Below are 20231 nucleotides of genomic sequence, written 5' to 3'. Positions count from 1 at the left end.
GAGGACTCAGGAGGAGGAGGAAAGGGAGGGGATGCGTCAGTCAGAGCCGGACAGAGCACTGCTCCGGGTAAAGGGACTGGTTGCGATTTGTGTGATCCCATTTGTGACGATGCCTGTGCATAATGATAACACATTAAAGCCTGTCTTTTGTAACAAATTCTCCCAGTTAAACAAGACTGTAAGATGCATATTCTCTGACAAGGAGAGGAACAGCAGCAGGAGCAGGTCTCGGGCTTTGGGTTTTAGTATAGCCTACATAATACATAAATATATATTTATTTTAAAAAAAAGTTAGCGAGAGAGAGGCCCGGCCCGACCCGACCCGACCCGAACGTAATAATTGACATTTCGGGGTAAGATCTTAATCTTACCTCTAATCTATGATCACAGAGAAACTTTCCACTTTAAGCAGATGGATGTGAAAACAACCTTCTGGTGTCAAACTGTGCCAAACACACATCATGTAGGTGGATCACCATCACTGCCAATAGGTTATATAATGTGTGTATTTTAAGAAAAAAAGAAAAAAAAGAGAAGTGTTTTCTATCATTTATTTACACGTCATGTCTTCTTTTTATAAAGTCACTGAGGTTGAAACAAGTAACGAGCCTGTTTAGACAATGTGAGTACTACAAAGTCCAGATATTTGTGTTTAAATGGAGGAAAAGTAAACAGTCAGAAAATGAAATACTAAAGTAAAGTACAGATACCTGGAAAATCTACTTAAGGTTGAATATGGAGAATGAGCAGAACACCGCCATCTAGTGTCTTGAGATCGTAGTCGCAACAACCAAAAAGTAATTCCAGCAGTCGGGATGCCAGTCCGGTGCCAACTGTCAATCGATCAGCCAGCGTCATGTCAAGTGATGAATCATACAGGGTAACGACTAATTTCCACCAATTAATTTTACAGCAGTATTTAACGTTAGCCAGTCTTCAACTGGACGTCTTTCTTTGAGTGGTGTGTAATCGATTAGCTAGCTAGCTCCCAACTCAAAATGATTGCTTGCTTCTCTTTTTTTCTTTCTTTCTTAAAATACACCCATTATATAACCTATTGGCTGTGATGGTGATCCACGTACATGATGTGTGTTTGGCACAGTTTGACACCAGAAGGTTGTTTTCACATCCATCTGCTTAAAGTGGAAAGTTTCTCTGTGATCATAGATGGACCTATGAGCAGCCAATCCTGGTCCAGTATTCAGCTTACACAAATGTGATGTGGAAACTTTAAGCCTGCAGTGCACAAACACTGAATAGACTTTACAGTTTAGTAGAAGACATCTTCTGTCCAGCAGTTAAACCTCTAAATTAAATATATTACCACGTTATACCTCCTTAAAACTTAAGAAGACAGAGGGATTTGTCTCCATTTTAAAACCAGTTCTGAAGCAAACAGGAAGCCAGTGCAGAGACTTTAAAATGTGAGCTCTCTTTCTGGTCTTCTTCAGCACACGTGTGGCTGAGTTCTGAATGAACTGTAACTATTATTATTGTTTATTGCATTATCCACTTTATTCAGCTGCTGCTGCTCTCCCTCAGCAGATGCCTTAGTACTGTTTTTATAATAATAATAATAATAATAATAATAATAACTATAATAACAATACTTTATTTTTGGATAGGGACAGTGCATATTGATGAATATCGATATTAGACATCTCTGTAAATATGCCAATTAGGGGTGTGTCCAAAAAATCGATAAATCAATTATCGATTTTTTCTATTTAAAAATTTGATATCGATTCAAAATTCTGTGAATTGATTTTTTCAGAGAGAATAGATGGAAGCATGAAATTTAAAATAATAATTATAATTTGAGAGTTTACAACTTTGTCTTGTATTTGAACTGACGTGCTTATCCATAATCTTTATGGTTACATGATGACATCATAATTCAAAATGACATGATTTAAAATGCCACTGGTCTTAAGGGTAAATACACATAGATGCTATCATGCTAGATCCCAGTGTTGGATCAGACTCATCATTTAACTTTACTCTTGAAGAATTTGGTGTCCACACATGATTGGTGTTAAAAATATTGTCTGACTTACAAAACAGAAACTCTGGGAACATAAAAGAGAATCAAATCGAATCGAGAATTGGATCGAATCGGGACCCTGTGAATCGGAATTGAATCGATTCAGGAAATCATTGACAATACCAAGCCCTATGCCAGATTATAGCAAAGCTGCTAATTTGCATCCGTAGTCCCTTTCTATGTTCTAGTTATTTTACTCTTACTTGGAGTTCATTTATCTTATTTATGCTCTTGTTTCTATCCTGGAATGCTGAGAGTGAATGTCGGTGTATTTGTGAGACTCACCGAAACAAATTCCAATCAACTATATCGACATGGGAATAAAGTATTGAATCTTGAATTGAATCTTAGATAGATAGTTTTTTGGGAGAGCAGAAAGCAGAGTATAACAGTAGTCCATCCTGCAGGTAATAATAGCGTGCATTAGATGAACCTGTTGACGTGGGTTCAGTACCAGTGCCTGCTGTTTCATTTCATTGAGATTCTTTCTCTGGACTTCAGTACCAATCAGGGGCGTCGATTCTGTGGGTGCTTCGGCATCGGAGCACCCACGGAGATTGCCGAGCACCCACGTGCACCAGATCAGCCGTGATCAGCCGTTGTGATCAATGACAGTATAAGGTTGTGATTAATGAATGAATGAAGTGGCCTATATGCTCATGAGCTGGTATGTTGTTATTGTTTACCTATACTGACTTTCAGCACCGCGGAGTACGGACAGTTCTATTCACACTTGCTATTCAGTCCAGGCTGTGGTGCTGGATTGTGGGTTTTGTTTTTCCTTTTTCTTCATTGGAGCCTTTTGCGTCAGGTTGCATTGACAGTAACTCCTCGTATGCATCACCAGTGTGTAGACTGTGTGTGTTTGTGAAATAGAGTGTGTGTGTGCGTGCGTGCGCACATGTAGGAAAGAGCATATGTGTGTGTTTATTGCGGCCGCTGCTGTTAGATGTGTGAGACAAATGTGCGCACATCAATTTAGCAACTAGTCATGCAAGCACCACGGTGAGCACCCACCAGCAAAAACATAAACTGGCGCCCCTGGTACCAATGACCTAAATATCAGATTTGCCCTGTTGAGCTGTAGAACATTCTCAGCCATCCATCATTTTATATCTAACATACTCAAAGATTCTCCTGGACTATAAAATAGTGATGGTGAATGTTTTGATGAAACATTTATTAATACCTGACAGGGAATTGGTGTATAGACTAATTATGAATCAGAAAATGAAGAGTATGTAAGAGTTAAACACAAACTCCTACAGTAACACTCTGTGGATCCATCTGTACACCCTGTACATCTGTACAGAGCAGCAGAGTCTCTCTGGAAAAACAAACATGAAAACTAAAAGACTGACTTTGTTCTTATCGTCTCTTTACTCTACAAACTTTCACAGCCAATGGTTTTGAAAGATTCTAACTTGTTGTTTGCTTTTAGTTCAGTGTTGAAGGATCTTTGGTGCTATTTTTGCATTCGTTATCAAAGACACCTGTTTAATTCTCATACAGCAGTTCAGTGACCTGTTTTACGTGGATATAAAGACGGGAACTGAACGAGTGGTGTCAGACTGCATCTTGCTGTCTAAAGAGGTGATATTTCACAATGAGGCGTGCTGAAGCTTTTCTGGTGTTGCTGCTCTGTCTGTACTGGACGGGGGCTCAGGGTGAGAGTGGAGGGCTGACAGGGAATGATATCACTCAGACGGAGATTCAGTCTGAGATCCTGGGTGTCAAATCAACCAGTGATCAGACCAACATCACCCCTGACATCTGGGCTGAGCTGAAGGAGCTGAGAGACATGGCCATCGAACACAGTGTGGAGTTGAAGAAGCTGGAGCAGGAGAATACAGGTTCATTTACATAGTGATCAACACATTCATGCAATGTTCACATAGACATTACTTTTAGGAGTAATTTACTGCTTTTATTCCAGCCATACAGACCAGACTGACAATCAGTGAATACAAGAATGCGGAGCTCCAGAGAGAGAACACAGGTAAGCTACGACAATCAATAACATGTAAAAACTTTTCTTTTTTTATGTATGCTACCAATGATAATACATTTATTTGATATTAATGTGTTGTTCAGGATGAACCTTTGCCAGTTTTAATTACCAAAATGACTGAAGAGAAGTCACAGGATATTTATCTACTTAGGAGAGATACATTCAATATGAGATTTTGAATCTGGCTGTTGATTATTAATCTGATTATTCATTTTGCCTTCTAAAGATAAGAAAAGATAAGAACAAAGGTCAGTCTCCATAGTGATCATGTTAACAACTTGAAACCTGCTGACCATAAACATATTTCACAATAATATTAATGTTAAATGTGTTGACAGTGTTGGAGGCCAGAATGAACGTCAGTGAAAATGAGATGGAACAGCTGAAGATAGAGAGTGCAGGTAAACTGATTATATCATTATTAAAGTCTTTGTCTTTGTGCTTCAAAATTGTGTAAAACCACAGACTGTGTAGAAGAAAACTCTTTTTCTCTGCTACCAAACGCTGTGGGCGTTCCCACCGAGTTTGCTGAAGCCCCGCCCCCTACCAAGTGTCACCTGTCAATCAAAGTCACCACCTCTACCAGAAACATGGACACTACGTCTGAGAGCTTTCTGCTGCTAACTCAGCTGCTAGCTCGGCGGCTAACTGGGCTTCTAGCTCGGCGGCTAGGATTCATGAGGCAGGATCTCATCCACGACCCGGAGAGTCTATTCCACCCTTTTCCGGTTGAGGACCATGGCCTCGGATTTGGAGGTGCAGATTCTCATCCCGGCCGCTTCACACTCGGCTGCGAACTGATCCAGTGAGAGTTGGAGGTCACAGTCTGCGTCCCGAGTCGAGGTCAGCAGCGCACCGTCCCCACCATACACTGTGTTGACGCGCACTGCTTCCCCCTCCTGAGACGCCGGATGGTGGTCCAGAATCTCTTCGAAGCCGTCTGGAAGTCTTTTTCCATGGCCTCACCGAACTCCTCCCATGTGCGGGTATTTGCCTCAGCGACTGCCGCAGCTGCACTCCGCTTGGCCTGCCTGCTGCCTCCGGAGTCCTACAGGCCAATAAGGTCCTAGGACTCCTTCTTCACCTTGACGGCATCCCTCACCGCCGGTGTCCACCAGCGGGTTCGGCGATTGCTGCCACGACAGGCACCGACCACCTTGCGGCCACAGCTCCGGTCGGCCGCCTTAACAATGGAGGCACAGAACATGGCCCACTCGGACACAATGTCCCCCACCTCCCCCGGTACGTGATTGAAGCTCTCCCGGAGGTGGGAGTTGAAACTCTCTCTGACAGGAGACTCTGCCAGACGTTCCCAGCAGACCCTCACAATACGTTTGAGTCTGCCAGGTCTGACCGGCATCCTCGCCCACCATCGTAGCCAACTCACCACCAGGTGGTGATCAGTTGACAGCTCCGCCCCTCTCCTACCCGAGTGTTCAAGACATGCGGCCGCAAGTCCGACGACACAACTACAAAGTCAATCATCGAACTGCGGCCTAGGGTGTCCTGGTGCCAAGTGCACATATGGACACCCTTATGCTTGAACATGGTGTTGGTTATGGACAATCTGTGACGAGCACAGAAGTCCAATGACAGAACACTGCTCAGGTTCAGATCGGGGGGGCTGTTCCTCCCAATCACACCCTTCCAGGTCTCACTGTCGCTGCCAACATGGGCGTTGAAGTCCCCCAGCAGAACGAGGGAATCCTCAGGGGGAGTGCTTTCCAGCACCCCCTCCAAGGAGTCCAAGAAGGCTGGATACTCTGAACTGCTGTTTGGACCATAGGAACAAACAACAGTCATGATCCATCGCCCCACCCGAAGGCGGAGGGAGGCCACCCTCTCGTCTACCGGGGTAAGCTCCAACATCCAGACACCAAGCCAGTGGGCAATAAGTATTGCCACCCCTGCCCGGCGCCTCTCACCAGTGGCAACTCCAGAGTGGAAGAGAGTCCAACCCCTCTCGAGGAGACTGGTTCCAGAGCCCTTGCTGTGCGTCGAGGTGAGGCCGACTATATCTAGCCGGAACTTCTCAACCTCACGCACCAGCTCAGGCTCCTTCCCCACCAGAGAAGTGACATTCCACATCCCTAGAGCTAGCTTCTGGGTCGGACCGCCAAGGTCTCCGCCTTCGGCTGCCACCCAGCTCACAAAAATTTGTTTATGTTTCTGGTTATTTTTCTTGTCAAACTTCTTTAACATGTTTACTGATATTCATATCTAAGATTCAAAATAAAGCTTTTACTGAAAAACTTTAAATGTATTCACAGTTTTGGAAAATGTGGTCAAAGAGCTCCAGAGAGAGAACACAGGTAAGCTACGACAATCAATAACATATCAAAACTTTTCTTTTTTTATGTATGCTACCAATGATAATACATTTATCTGATATTAATGTGTTGTTCAGGATGAACCTTTGCCAGTTTTAATTCCCAAAATGACTGAAGAGAAGTCACAGGATATTTATCTACTTAGGAGACATACATTCAATATGAGATTTTGAATCTGGCTGTTGATTAATTATGAATTTGATTATTAATTTAGCCTTCTAAAGATAAGACAGGATAAGAACAAAGGTCAGTCTCCATAGTGATCATGTTAACAACTTGAAACCTGCTGACCATAAACTTCACAATAATATTAATGTTAAATGTGTTGACAGTGTTGGAGGCCAGAATGAACGCCAGTGAAGACGAGGTGGTGAAGCTGAAGATAGAGAGTGCAGGTAAACTGATTATATCATTATTAAGAACAACAGTAAGCTGCAAAGTACAAAGCTAGTTTATTAGCTACACATACAAGTATTTCAAGTTCCAGCTATGTGGATTATCTCCTAAAAATGTTGAATGTGTTCACAGATATGATGGCCAGATTGACAATCAGTGAACATGTGATGGAGGAGCTCAAGATGGAGAACACAGGTAAACTGCAACAATCAATAAAATGTAAAAAAGATAAGTAAAAAATCACTGCATGCTGAACAATTATTAATCTGATTATGAATTTTGCCTTCTATTGCAGATCTTCTAGACAGAGTAACATCATTTGAAGATAAGAACACAGGTCAGTCTCCATAGTGATCATGTTAACAACTTGAAACCTGCTGATCATAAACTTCACAATAATATTAATGTTAAATGTGTTGACAGTGTTGGAGGCCAGAATGAACGCCAGTGAAAATGAGGTGGATGAGCTCAAGATAGAGAGTGCAGGTAAACTGATCATTATTAAAGTCTGTGTAAAGTAAGAATAAATATGTGTTCTGAGTTTGACATACCACAGAAAAGTGTGTTGTTAACCACCATGCCAAATTTGAATGATTAAAAAAATCGCCAAATATATGAAATTAGGCTTCAAAGTTGTGTAAAACCACAGACTGTTTAGAAGAAAACTCTTCTTCTCTGCTCCCAAACGCTGTGGGCGTGGCCTCCGCGGTCCGCTGAAGCCCCGCACCCTACCAACTGTCACCTGTCAATCAAAATCCCCACCTCCACCAGAAATATGGACGCTACGTCTGAGAGCTTTCTGCTGCTAACTCAGCTACTAGCTCGGCGGCTAACTCGGCTGCTAGCTCGGCGGCTAACTAGACTGCTGGCTCGGCGGCTAACTCGGTGGCTAACTCAGCTAACTGGCTAACTGTAGACTGTAGTAGTCGTAGTGTATGCTGAATGTATTTATACCTCTACAGCAGCAGGGGCGGGTTTATGCTAATCACTAAATCCTGAACACAGAAATGTTGAAACACAGTTTGTGAAGCCTAGCTCCACAATTCAAATCTAAATGGTTGAAATGCTTTTTACAACTTTTATATAAATACATTTATGACCTATTTAATGTGTTTACAAGAAAATGTCTGAATTCACGTTACACAGTCTTAAGAACACCAGTAAGCTGCAAAGTACACAGCTGCTAGTTTATTAGCTACACAGTTATGTAGATTATCTCCTTTAAAATAAAAATGTTGAATGTGTTTACAGATATGATGACCAGATTGAAAATCAGTGAAAACGAGGTGGAGGAGCTCAAGAGACAGAATGCAGGTAAACTGCTTATATCATTATTAATACAATACAATTTGTTCATCAACTGTTTATAAGTGGAGCTATTGTTTTCCTCTATGTGAATCTTCTCACATCCACACAGACCAACCAAAGGTGGCGTTCTCACTTGGTCTCACTGACAGCGGACTAATTGGACCCTTCAATACTGCCATCACACTTAAATTCAGTAAAGTCATCACCAACTTTGGTCAGGTCTACAGTCCAACTACAGGTACTCACCTCTTTCTGCTACACACACAAATGAACTATTATAATGTAATGAACTCATTTTAATATGTATTCATTGTTACAGCTTTCACTCCATCTTTTGTAATGACTTTTTTTCTCCACTATGGCTCCAGCTACACACTTTTTGAGGAGGAGACATTTCTCTTTGAATTGGCCCTTTTAAGATTTCACCTAATTGACCCTTTTACATTACATCATAACACTTTTAATGGAGTTTCTCTGTGTCCTCTCAGAGGGTTTGAGCCAGGCCGTTGGTTCTTTGCCAGCATTGAGTCATGTGTGTGATTTTGTGTTATGTAATTACATTTCATGTGGTGACTGATAAGGTTCTCATGATGAAGTGAGTTTGTTGCTCTGTTTTAAGGTGCTCACTTATATCTCTCTGTTATATCACTTTCTATAAACCTTATAGGATGCAAACTGACTCACTGAATGTGTAACTGAGAGCTCTCAACTTTTACAGACTATACAGTCTCTGAGTAATGTGATGTTAACAAAGCAAGAGCACTGAACAACTATTCCTTCAGATTAGACAAACCCACTTACAGCAGCCTGACCAAAGTATTGAGAAGCAACAGCGTACTGAACTCAGAGAAGAGGTAGTTCAACAGCAGGAAAAAGCTTCACTGATTTTCTCCTCTGTTGCAGGTCTCTTCACAGCCCCAGTCAGAGGAGCCTACTACTTCTCATTCACTACACTGGATTACCGGAGTAACACAAACAGTCATGTTTATCTCTATCACAATGACAAGAAAGTGTTGTTCAGTCATAATTTCAGTGCAAATGTCGCGGAAAGTGTTTCTAATTCACTGGTTCTTCAGCTGGAAAAGGGGGATGTGGTCTACCTGGTTTTACCTGCTGGCTATAGTGTATTCGATAATACTGGTGATTATACTTTCTTTAATGGATTTCTGCTTTTTCCACTGTGAGACTCAAACATGAGAATTGATTTACCCCCAAATGTTTGGCATAGTGTATAAACAAGTCATACAGTATTCATGTGTATATGAAAGGATGCACGTTGTTGCTGTGTTGACTTTGCTCTGCAACAAACTACATATGAAATAAAAGAATGAATATGAGGTTAAAGTGCTGTCTCTGACTTTAATTTGAGGATATTTAAACCTGAGTCTGGGAAAACCAACACACACACACAAAAAGATCAGACACTGAAATCCCATTTATCAACTCATTAGTTCAAATGATGATCTGATGATAATTCAGCATTAAAGGATAGCTTCACAATTGTTCATGTCTGTTTTAAAACAGCAGTCAGATGCTTATATGAAGACTGAAAGAGGTTTCCTTCACTGAAATCATTCCTCCTTTTCATGCTGGCTAATAAAATATCTTCTTCAAATGTGCTTTTGATGAAAGTGATGAACGACCAAAATCCAGTGTGTTCAGTGTTCACAGTTATTTTGTGCCAAAGTGCATTTAAAAGTAGATGATCAGCTTCTATTGAGCTTCAGCAGTGTGAGTTATTATATCAAGTGATATCTGACACATTTACAGACACCCTCCCCTACATTTAAGAGTAGGCTTAAAACTTTCCTTTTTGATGAAGTTTATAGTTAGGGCTCCTAGAGCTCTTAGCTAATGCTGCTATAGGCTTAGACTGCTGGGGGACTCCCATGATGCACTGAGCTTCTCTCTCCTTCTCCCTCTCTCTCGCTCTATCCATCCATCTATATTCATTAACATTCATGTACTATTAATGTATTCAATAAGCTAAACTTCTTCCCCGGAGTTGTCTGTGCTTTCTGGTCTCACAGGTAATCTGGGCCTGTAGACGTCCGGATGACGGATTCCAGTCCCGGACCTTCAATGTGCTTCTCTCTCCTCTCCTTCCTCTCTCCTCCTCTTCCTCTCTCTCCTCTCCTCTCCTCTCCTCCTTCCTCTCTCTCCTCTCCTTCCTCTCTCTCTTCTCCTCTCCTTCCTCTCTCTCTCTCCTCTCCTTCCTCTCTCTCTTCTCCTCTCCTTCCTCTCTCTCTCCTCTCCTTCCTCTCTCTCTCTCTCTCTCTCTCTCTCTCTCCTCTCTCTCCTCTATCCTTCCTCTCTCTCCTCTCCTTCCTCTCTCTCTCCTCTATCCTTCCTCTCTCCTCTCAACCCCAACCAGTCGAGGCAGATGTTCTCCCACTCTGAGTCTGGTTCTGAGGGTTCTTCCTGTTAAAAGGGAGTTTTTTCTCTCCACTGTGTCTCATGTGGGAATGTTGGGTCTCTTTAAAGTTAAAACCTGAAGAGTTCGGTTTAGAACCTGCTCTATGTGGAAAGAGCCTTGAGATAACTCTGTTGTGATTTGGCGCTATACAAATAAAGATTGATTGATTGATTGACAGTCTTTTTAGAGAAGATATCTACTTCATTTGAATAATTTGGATGGCTGAATGTTATGTTATGTTCATGTTTATTTCAGATGTAAATGAACAATTTCAATTGCAAAAGGAAAAAAGAAAATCAACTAAGAATGAAACAAATAAAAGAAGCAAACAATGACATTCTTCTGGCAGTAACTGTGCCTGAAAAGGAACAGGATGAAGTTCAGTTTCTTTATCATCATTATTATATTTACCATCATCATCATCATCATCATCATCAGCTTTAAACAGAGCAGCAGAGTCTCTATGGAAAAACAAACACATGAAAACTAAAAGACTAACTTTGCTCTTATCATCTCTTTACTCTACAAACTTTCATGACCAATGGTTTTAAAGGATTCTAACTTGTTTGCTTTTAGTTCAGTGTTGAAGGATCTTTGGTGCTATTTTTGCATTCGTTATCAAAGACACCTGTTTAATTCTCATACAGCAGTTCAGTGACCTGTTTTACGTGGATATAAAGACGGGAACTGAACGAGTGGTGTCAGACTGCATCTTGCTGTCTAAAGAGGTGATATTTCACAATGAGGCGTGCTGAAGCTTTTCTGGTGTTGCTGCTCTGTCTGTACTGGACGGGGGCTCAGGGTGAGAGTGGAGGGCTGACAGGGAATGATATCACTCAGACGGAGATTCAGTCTGAGATCCTGGGTGTCAAATCAACCAGTGATCAGACCAACATCACCCCTGACATCTGGGCTGAGCTGAAGGAGCTGAGAGACATGGCCATCGAACACAGTGTGGAGCTGAGGAACAGCAAGAGCAAGATGGAGAAGCTGGAGCAGGAGAATACAGGTTCATTCACATAGTGATCAACACATTCATGCAATGTTCACATAGACATTACTTTTAGGAGTAATTTACTGCTTTTATTACAGCCATACAGGCCAGACTGACAGCCAGTGAACACAAGAATGAAGGTAGATATTTATATTTTAGACAATAATATAAAATTAATTAATGTTTCTGATTGTTTTTCTTGTCAAATTTCTTTAACATGTTTACTGATATTCATATGTAAGATTCAAAATAAAGCTTTTACTGAAAAACTTTAAATGTATTCACAGTTTTGGAAAATGTGGTCAAAGAGCTCCAGAGAGAGAACACAGGTAAGCTACGACAATCAATAACATGTAAAAACGTTTCTTTTTTTATGTATGCTACCAATGATAATACATTTATTTTATATTAATGTGTTGTTCAGGATGAACTTCTGCCAGTCTTAATTCCCAAAATGACTGAAGAGAAGTCAAAAGATATTTATCTACTTAGGAGAGATACATTCAATATGAGATTTTGAATCGGGCTGTTGATTATTAATTTGATTATTAATTTTGCCTTCTAAAGATAAGAAAAGATAAGAACAAAGGTCAGTCTCCATAGTGATCATGTTAACAACTTGAAACCTGCTGGCCATAAACTTCACAATAATATTAATGTTAAATGTGTTGACAGTGTTGGAGACCAGAATGAATGCCAGTGAAAACGAGGTGGTGAAGCTGAAGATAGAGAGTGCAGGTAAACTGATTATATCATTATTAAGAACAACAGTAAGCTGCAAAGTACAAAGCTAGTTTATTAGCTACACATACAAGTATTTCAAGTTCCGGTTATGTAGATTATATCCTAAAAATGTTGAATGTGTTCACAGGTATGATGGCCAGATTGAAAATCAGTGAACATGTGATGGAGGAGCTCAAGATGGAGAACACAGGTAAACTGCAACTATCAATAAAATGTAAAAAAACAAACAAACAAAAAACACTGCATGCTGAACAATTATTAATCTGATTATGAATTTTGCCTTCTATTGCAGATCTTCTAGACAGAGTAACATCATTTGAAGACAAGAACAAAGGTCAGTCTCCATAGTGATCATGTTAACAACTTGAAACCTGCTGACCATAAACTTCACAATAATATTAATGTTAAATGTGTTGACAGTGTTGGAGGCCAGAATGAACGCCAGTGAAAACGAGGTGGAGGAGCTCAAGAGACAGAATGCAGGTAAACTGATTATATCATTATTAAAGTCTGTGTAAAGTAAGAATAAATATGTGTTCTGAGTTTCACATACCACAGAAAAGTGTGTTGTTAACTACCCTGTCAAATTTGTTTGATTAAAAAAATCACCAAATATATAAGATTAGGCTTCAAAGTTGTGTAAAACCACAGACTGTTTAGAAGAAAACTCTTTTTCTCTGCTACCAAACGCTGTGGGCGTTCCCACCGAATTCGCTGAAGCCCCGCCCCCTACCAAGTGTCACCTGTCAATCAAAGTCACCACTTCTACCAGAAACATGGACGCTTTGTCTGAGAGCTTTCTGCTGCTAACTCAGCTGCTAGCTTGGCGGCGAACTCGGCTGCTAGCTCGGCGGATAACTCGGCAGCTAACTCGACGACTAACTCAGCTGCTAGCTCGGCGGCTAACTCGGCGGCTAACTCAGCTAACTGGCTAACTGTAGACTGTAGTAGTAGTAGTAGTAGTGTGTGCTGAATGTATTTATACCTCTACAGCAGCAGGGGCGGGTTTATGCTAATCACTAAATCCTGAACACATAAATGTTGAAACACAGTTTGTGAAGCCTAGCTCCACAATTCAAATCTAAATGGTTGAAATGCTTTTTACACCTTTTTTAGAAATACATTTATGACCTATTTAATGTGTTTAGGAGAAAATGTCTGAATTCTCTTTACACAGTCTTAAGAACATCAGTAAGCTGCAAAGTACACAGCTGCTAGTTTATTAGCTACACAGTTATGTAGATTATCTCCTTTAAAATAAAAATGTTGAATGTGTTTACAGATATGATGGCCAGATTGAAAATCAGTGAACATGTGATGGAGGAGCTCAAGATGGAGAACACAGGTAAACTGCAACAATCAATAAAATGTAAAAACAAAAAACAAACAAAAACAAAAAAACACTGCATGCTGAACAATTATTAATCTGATTATGAATTTTGCCTTCTATTGCAGATCTTCTAGACAGAGTAACATCATTTGAAGATAAGAACAAAGGTCAGTCTCCATAGTGATCATGTTAACAACTTGAAACCTGCTGATCATAAACTTCACAATAATATTAATGTTAAATGTGTTGACAGTGTTGGAGGCCAGAATGAACGCCAGTGAAAATGAGGTGGATGAGCTCAAGATAGAGAGTGCAGGTAAACTGATCATTATTAAAGTCTGTGTAAAGTAAGAATAAATATGTGTTCTGAGTTTGACATACCACAGAAAAGTGTGTTGTTAACCACCATGCCAAATTTGAATGATTAAAAAAATCGCCAAATATATGAAATTAGGCTTCAAAGTTGTGTAAAACCACAGACTGTTTAGAAGAAAACTCTTCTTCTCTGCTCCCAAACGCTGTGGGCGTGGCCTCCGCGGTCCGCTGAAGCCCCGCCCCCTACCAACTGTCACCTGTCAATCAAAATCCCCACCTCCACCAGAAATATGGACGCTACGTCTGAGAGCTTTCTGCTGCTAACTCAGCTACTAGCTCGGCGGCTAACTCGGCTGCTAGCTCGGCGGCTAACTCGGTGGCTAACTCAGCTAACTGGCTAACTGTAGACTGTAGTAGTCGTAGTGTATGCTGAATGTATTTATACCTCTACAGCAGCAGGGGCGGGTTTATGCTAATCACTAAATCCTGAACACAGAAATGTTGAAACACAGTTTGTGAAGCCTAGCTCCACAATTCAAATCTAAATGGTTGAAATGCTTTTTACACCTTTTTTAGAAATACATTTATGACCTATTTAATGTGTTTACAAAAAAATGTCTGAATTCACGTTACACAGTCTTAAGAACACCAGTAAGCTGCAAAGTACACAGCTGCTAGTTTATTAGCTACACAGTTATGTAGATTATCTCCTTTAAAATAAAAATGTTGAATGTGTTTACAGATATGATGACCAGATTGAAAATCAGTGAAAACGAGGTGGAGGAGCTCAAGAGACAGAATGCAGGTAAACTGCTTATATCATTATTAATACAATACAATTTGTTCATCAACTGTTTATAAGTGGAGCTATTGTTTTCCTCTATGTGAATCTTCTCACATCCACACAGACCAACCAAAGGTGGCGTTCTCACTTGGTCTCACTGACAGCGGACTAATTGGACCCTTCAATACTGCCATCACACTTAAATTCAGTAAAGTCATCACCAACTTTGGTCAGGTCTACAGTCCAACTACAGGTACTCACCTCTTTCTGCTACACACACAAATGAACTATTATAATGTAATGAACTCATTTTAATATGTATTCATTGTTACAGCTTTCACTCCATCTTTTGTAATGTAATGTAATGTAATCTTTTTTTTTCTCCACTATGGCTCCAGCTACACACTTTTTGAGGAGGAGACATTTCTCTTTGAATTGGCCCTTTTAAGATTTCACCTATTTGACCTTTTACAGTACATCATAACACTTTTAATGGAGTTTCTCTGTGTCCTCTCAGAGGGTTTGAGCCAGGCCATTGGTTCTTTGCCAGCATTGAGTCATGTGTGTGATTTTGTGTAATGTAATTACATTTCATGTGGTGACTGATAAGGTTCTCATGATGAAGTGAGTTTGTTGCTCTGTTTTAAGGTGCTCACTTATATCTCTCTGTTATATCACTTTCTATAAACCTTATGGGATGCAAACTGACTCACTGAATGTGTAACTGACAGCTCTCAACTTTTACAGACTATACAGTCTCTGAGTAATGTGATGTTAACAAAGCAAGAGCACTGAACAACTATTCCTTCAGATTAGACAAACCCACTTACAGCAGCCTGACCAAAGTATTGAGAAGCAACAGCGTACTGAACTCAGAGAAGAGGTAGTTCAACAGCAGGAAAAAGCTTCACTGATTTTCTCCTGTGTTGCAGGTCTCTTCACAGCCCCAGTCAGAGGAGCCTACTACTTCTCATTCACTACACTGGATAACCGGAGTAACGCATGGAGGCGTGTTTTTCTCTATCACAATGACAAGAGAGTGTTGTACAGTTATAATTACAGTGCAAATAGCGCGGAAAGTGTTTCTAATTCACTGGTTCTTCAGCTGGAAAAGGGGGATGTGGTCTACCTGGTTTTACCTGCTAGCAGTAGTGTATACGATGATACTGATGATCATACTTTCTTTAATGGATTTCTGCTTTTTCCACTGTGAGACTCAAACAAGAGAATTGATTTACCCCCAAATGTTTGGCATAGTGTATAAACAAGTCATACAGTATTCATGTGTATATGAAAGGATGCACATTGTTGCTGTGTTGACTTTGCTCTGCAACAAACTACATATGAAATAAAAGAATGAATATGAGGTTAAAGTGCTGTCTCTGACTTTAATTTGGGGATATTTAAACCTGAGTCTGGGAAAACCAAGAGAGAGAGAGAGAGAGAGAGAGAAATGAAACTGCCTATTTTTTTTATTTTTTTTATGATATATAGAAAGAAAAATAAATTTTGCTGTGGTTTTCTGTTCCCAATATAAGTTTGTGTGTCTATATTTATCACTGTGGTTTATTTTAAGGGTGTATCTAAAACAAAGGTTCATCCTTGTGTGAGGTTTGAGAATTAAAATCTCACATGCCAGGAGAGAGACCTGGCTGGTACCTCAGCTTTATTCAGAAAAACTAAAGAAAGACTAATCACACTCAAACAGTCACATAAAAAATGGCACCTCAGTATTTATATTATATATTTATTTATATTCTGTCTGAAATCTGGCTTACAGCAGAACTAGACTGTGTCCAGTGATTTTTTTTTCTGTGCAGGTTTTTAACAAAAGAGGAAAAATTAAGGAGATAAACACCAAAGTGGCTTATGAAGAGTCATTAACTGTACCAAAGTACCTTTACTGTTACTGTCCTCTTCCGCTTATCCTGGTTGGGTCGCGGGGGCAGCAGCCTAAGCAGGGAAGCCCAGACTTCCCTCTCCCCAGCCACTTCGTCCAGCTCTTCCCGGGGGGAACCCGAGGCGTTCCCAGAGACATAGTCCCTCCAGTGTGTCCTGGGTCTTCCCCAGGGTCTTCTACCGGTGGGATGGGCCCTGAACACCTCACCAGGGAGGCGTCCAGGAGGCATCCTAATTAGATGCCCGAGCCACCTCATCTGTCTCCTCTCAACGCGGAGGAGCAGCGGGTCTACTCCGAGCTCCATCCAGATAACTGAGCTTCTCACCCTATCTCTAAGGGACAGCCCAGCCAGCCTACGGAGGAAGCTCATTTCGGCCGCTTGTACCCGTGATCTTGTTCTTTCGGTCACTACCCAAAGCTCATGACCAGAGGTGAGGGTAGGAACCAAGATCGACTGGTAAATCGAGAGCTTTGCCTTTCGGCTCAGCTCTCTCTTCACCACGACGGATCTGTGCAGAGTCCGCATTACTGCAGATGCCGCACCGATCCGCCTGTCGATCTCCCGTTCCATCCTTCCCTCACTCGTGAACAAGACCCCGAGGTACTTGAACTCCTCCACTTGGGGCAGGGCTTCATCCCCGACCCGGAGAGTGCACTCCACCCTTTTCCAGTTGAGGACCATGGCCTTTGATTTGGAGGTGCTGATTCTCATCCCGGCCGCTTCACACTTGGCTGCGAACCGATCCAGTGAGAGTTGGAGGTCACGGTCTGATGAAGCCAGCAGGTCCACATCATCCACAAAAAGCAGTGACCCAATCCTGAGGTCACCAAACCGGACCCCCTGCATGCGCCTCGAAATCCTGTCCATGAAGACTATGAACAGGATCAGTGACAAAGGGCAGCCCTGGCGGAGTCCAACCCTCACCGGAAACAAGTCCGACTTATTACTGGCAATACGGACTAAGCTCTGACACCGGTCATACATGGATTGGACGGCCCTTATCAGGGGGTCCGGTTGCCCATATTTCCGGAGAACCCCACACTGGAGTCCCCGAGGGACACAGTCGAATGACTTCTCCAAGTCCACAAAACACATGTGGACTGGTTGGGCAAACTCCCATGCACCCTCAAGGATCCTGCAGAGGGTGTAGAGCTGGTCCACAGTTCCACGACCTGGACAAAAACCACACTGCTCCTCCTGAATCCGAGGTTCGACTATCCGACAGACCCTCCTTTCCAGCACCCCCGAATTGACCTTACCAGGGAGGCTGAGGAGTGTGATTCCCCTGTAGTTGGAACACACCTTCCAGTCCCCCTTCTCAAAAAGAGGGACCACCACCATAGTCTGCCAATCCAGAGGCACTGCCCCCGATGTCCACGCAATGCTGCAGAGTCTTGTCAACCATGACAGCCCCACAACATCCAGGGCCTTGAAGAACTCGGGGCGGATCTCAACCACCCCCGGGGCCCTCCCACCGAGGAGCTTTTTGACCACCTCGGCGACCTCCACCCCAGAGATAGGAGAGCCCACACCCGAGCCCCCAGGCCCTGCTTCCTTACCGGGAGGCGTGTCGGTGGGATTGAGGAGGTCTTCGAAGTATTCCTTCCACCGCTCCACAACATCCCGAGTCGAGGTCAGCAGCGCACCGTCCCCACCGTACACTGTGTTGACGGCGCACTGCTTCCCCCTCCTGAGACGCCGGATGGTGGTCCAGAATCTCTTCGAAGCCATCCGGAAGTCTTTTTCCATGGCCTCGCCGAACTCCTCCCATGTCCGGGTTTTTGCCTCAGTGACCGCTGCAGCTGGACTTGCCGGTACCTGCCTGCTGCCTCCGGAGTCCCACAGGCTACAAAGGCCCTATAGGACTCCTTCTTCAGCTTGACGGCATCCCTCACAGCCGGTGTCCACCAGCGGGCTCGGGAATTGCCACCACGACAGGCACCGACCACCTTTCGGCCACAGCTCTGGTCGGCCGCCTTAACAATGGAGGCACGGAACATGGCCCACTCGGACTCAATGTCCCCCGCCTCCCCCGGTACGTGGTTGAAGCTCTCCCGGAGGTGGGAGTTGAAACTCTCTCTGACAGGAGACTCTGCCAGACGTTTCCAGCAGACCTTCACAATACGTTTGGGTCTGCCAGGTCTGACCGGCATCCTCCCCCACCATCGTAGCCAACTCACCACCAGGTGCTGATCAGTTGACAACTCCGCCCCTCTCTTCACCCGAGTGTCCAAGACATGTGGCCGCAAGTCCGACGACACAACTACAAAATCAATCATCGAGGGCAAGTGCACATATGGACTCCCTTATGCTTCAACATGGTGTTGGTTATGGACAATCTGTGACGAGCACAGAAGTCCAATAACAGACACTGCTCGGGTTCAGATCGGGGGGGCTGTTCCTCCCAATCACACCCTTCCAGGTCTCACTGTCGCTGCCAACATGGGCGTTGAAGTCCCCCAGCAGAACGAGGGAATCCCCAGGGGGAGTGCTTTCCAGCACCCCCTCCAAGGAGTCCAAAAAGGGTGGATACTTTGAGCTGCTGTTTGGACCACAGGCACAGACAACAGTCAGGATCCTTTCCCCCACCCAAAGGCGGAGGGAGGCTACCCTCTTGTCTACCGTGGTAAACTCCAACATACAGGCACCAAGCCGGGGGGCAATAAGTATTGCCACTCCAGAGTGGACGAGAGTCCAACCCCTCTCGAGAAGACTGGTTCCAGAGCCCTTGCTGTACGTCGAGGTGAGGCAGACTATATTTAGACTATAGACTATATCTATCTATACCTTCGGGCTGTGCCTGGCCGGGCCCCATGGGCGAAGGCCCGGCCACCAGGCTCTTTCCCCCGAGCCCCACCCCCAGGCCTGCCTCCAAGGGGGGGCCCCGGTGACCTACGTCCGGGCAAGGGACACAAAAAACCATGTATCTTCTTCCTCATTAGGGTCTTCTGAGCTACCCTTTGTCTGGCCCCTCCCCCCAGACCTGTTTGCCATGGGAGAAAAAACCCCGACAACTGAGCTCCTGGGGTCATTGGGATGCGCAAACCCCTCCACCACGATAAGGTAGTAGCTCAGGGAGGGGCTGTACCAAAGTAAATCTCTTATTAGTCATTTTTATGTCTCCTTTTGGTAGTTTTTAGGTTTTGTTAGTCTATTTTTTATCACTTTTTGGAGAAAAAACAGCTCCTATCACACATTATCATGTCCTATTTTACCACAGACATGAAAATAGAACATAGCAATAATGATTGAAATGTTATTTTATATGTAAAGTTAAAATGAGCAGAACTTTCTGGAAGTGTGGGGTTTATTGTATAACCATTAGAGCCATCAGTCTTCACTGCTACATCATAAAAAGACTTTGACTTGAGTAAAGTTGAATCAGTACTTCTACTTTTACCAGTCTTTCTTTTACACAAGTATCTGACCTTCTGCTTAATATAAATACAGAATGGAAGAAGCTTTAATCACCTCTGCTGTGGAGCATTAAACCTGAAACTAAAGAGCAGAGAAAGCTACGATGGAGTATTAGGGGAAATTACCAGAATAAAGTAGTAATTTTACGTTAAAATGAGGAATGTTGAGTATCTTGTTAAGTTATACTTTGGTATCAGTTTCACAAATAAGAACATATTTAATCTTTTGGCACATCAGCATC

General features: G+C 42.7%; 3 protein-coding genes across 3 annotated transcripts in view; all 3 read left to right on the top strand.

Annotated features, from left to right (window-relative positions):
- The first annotated feature begins 7218 nt into the window (after nt 1-7218).
- On the top strand, nt 7219-11092 carry LOC128359998 (complement C1q-like protein 2). The gene is made up of 5 exons (XM_053320312.1): nt 7219-7267; nt 8033-8095; nt 8199-8327; nt 8993-9055; nt 11082-11092. The coding sequence occupies exons 1-5, from the start codon at nt 7219-7221 to the stop codon at nt 11090-11092; spliced, it is 315 nt and encodes a 104-aa protein (XP_053176287.1).
- Nucleotides 11093-11190: 98 nt separating this feature from the next.
- Nucleotides 11191-20231, top strand: part of LOC128360974 (heavy metal-binding protein HIP-like) — a 78487-nt gene continuing 69446 nt past the window's right edge. The window contains exons 1-3 of the mRNA XM_053321542.1: nt 11191-11514; nt 11598-11639; nt 11787-11828. Of these exons, the coding sequence (XP_053177517.1) occupies nt 11247-11514; nt 11598-11639; nt 11787-11828 (352 nt within the window). The 5' untranslated portion in view covers nt 11191-11246. The remainder of the gene's footprint in view (nt 11515-11597; nt 11640-11786; nt 11829-20231) is intronic.
- On the top strand, nt 14632-16045 carry LOC128361006 (complement C1q-like protein 2). The gene is made up of 3 exons (XM_053321576.1): nt 14632-14693; nt 14797-14925; nt 15605-16045. Exons 1-3 carry the CDS (start codon nt 14633-14635, stop codon nt 15883-15885), a joined length of 471 nt encoding a protein of 156 aa, XP_053177551.1. The 5' UTR covers nt 14632; the 3' UTR covers nt 15886-16045.

The sequence above is a fragment of the Scomber japonicus genome, chromosome 6 (assembly GCF_027409825.1).
Source record: "Scomber japonicus isolate fScoJap1 chromosome 6, fScoJap1.pri, whole genome shotgun sequence".
Classification (NCBI taxonomy): Eukaryota; Metazoa; Chordata; class Actinopteri; order Scombriformes; family Scombridae; genus Scomber; species Scomber japonicus.
Note: the sequence above shows the minus strand (reverse complement) of the source record. Positions and strands in the feature narration are given on the sequence as shown.

Bases quoted from the DNA above. Each gene is read 5' to 3' on its own strand.
- LOC128359998 (XM_053320312.1), top strand. From the start codon at position 7,219: ATGAACGCCAGTGAAAATGAGGTGGATGAGCTCAAGATAGAGAGTGCA. The intron at 8,096-8,198 runs GTAAACTGCTTA...ACATCCACACAG, and splicing joins GCTCAAGAGACAGAATGCAG to ACCAACCAAAGGTGGCGTTC. The intron at 8,328-8,992 runs GTACTCACCTCT...CCTCTGTTGCAG, and splicing joins GGTCTACAGTCCAACTACAG to GTCTCTTCACAGCCCCAGTC.
- LOC128361006 (XM_053321576.1), top strand. From the start codon at position 14,633: ATGATGACCAGATTGAAAATCAGTGAAAACGAGGTGGAGGAGCTCAAG. The intron at 14,694-14,796 runs GTAAACTGCTTA...ACATCCACACAG, and splicing joins GCTCAAGAGACAGAATGCAG to ACCAACCAAAGGTGGCGTTC. The intron at 14,926-15,604 runs GTACTCACCTCT...CCTGTGTTGCAG, and splicing joins GGTCTACAGTCCAACTACAG to GTCTCTTCACAGCCCCAGTC.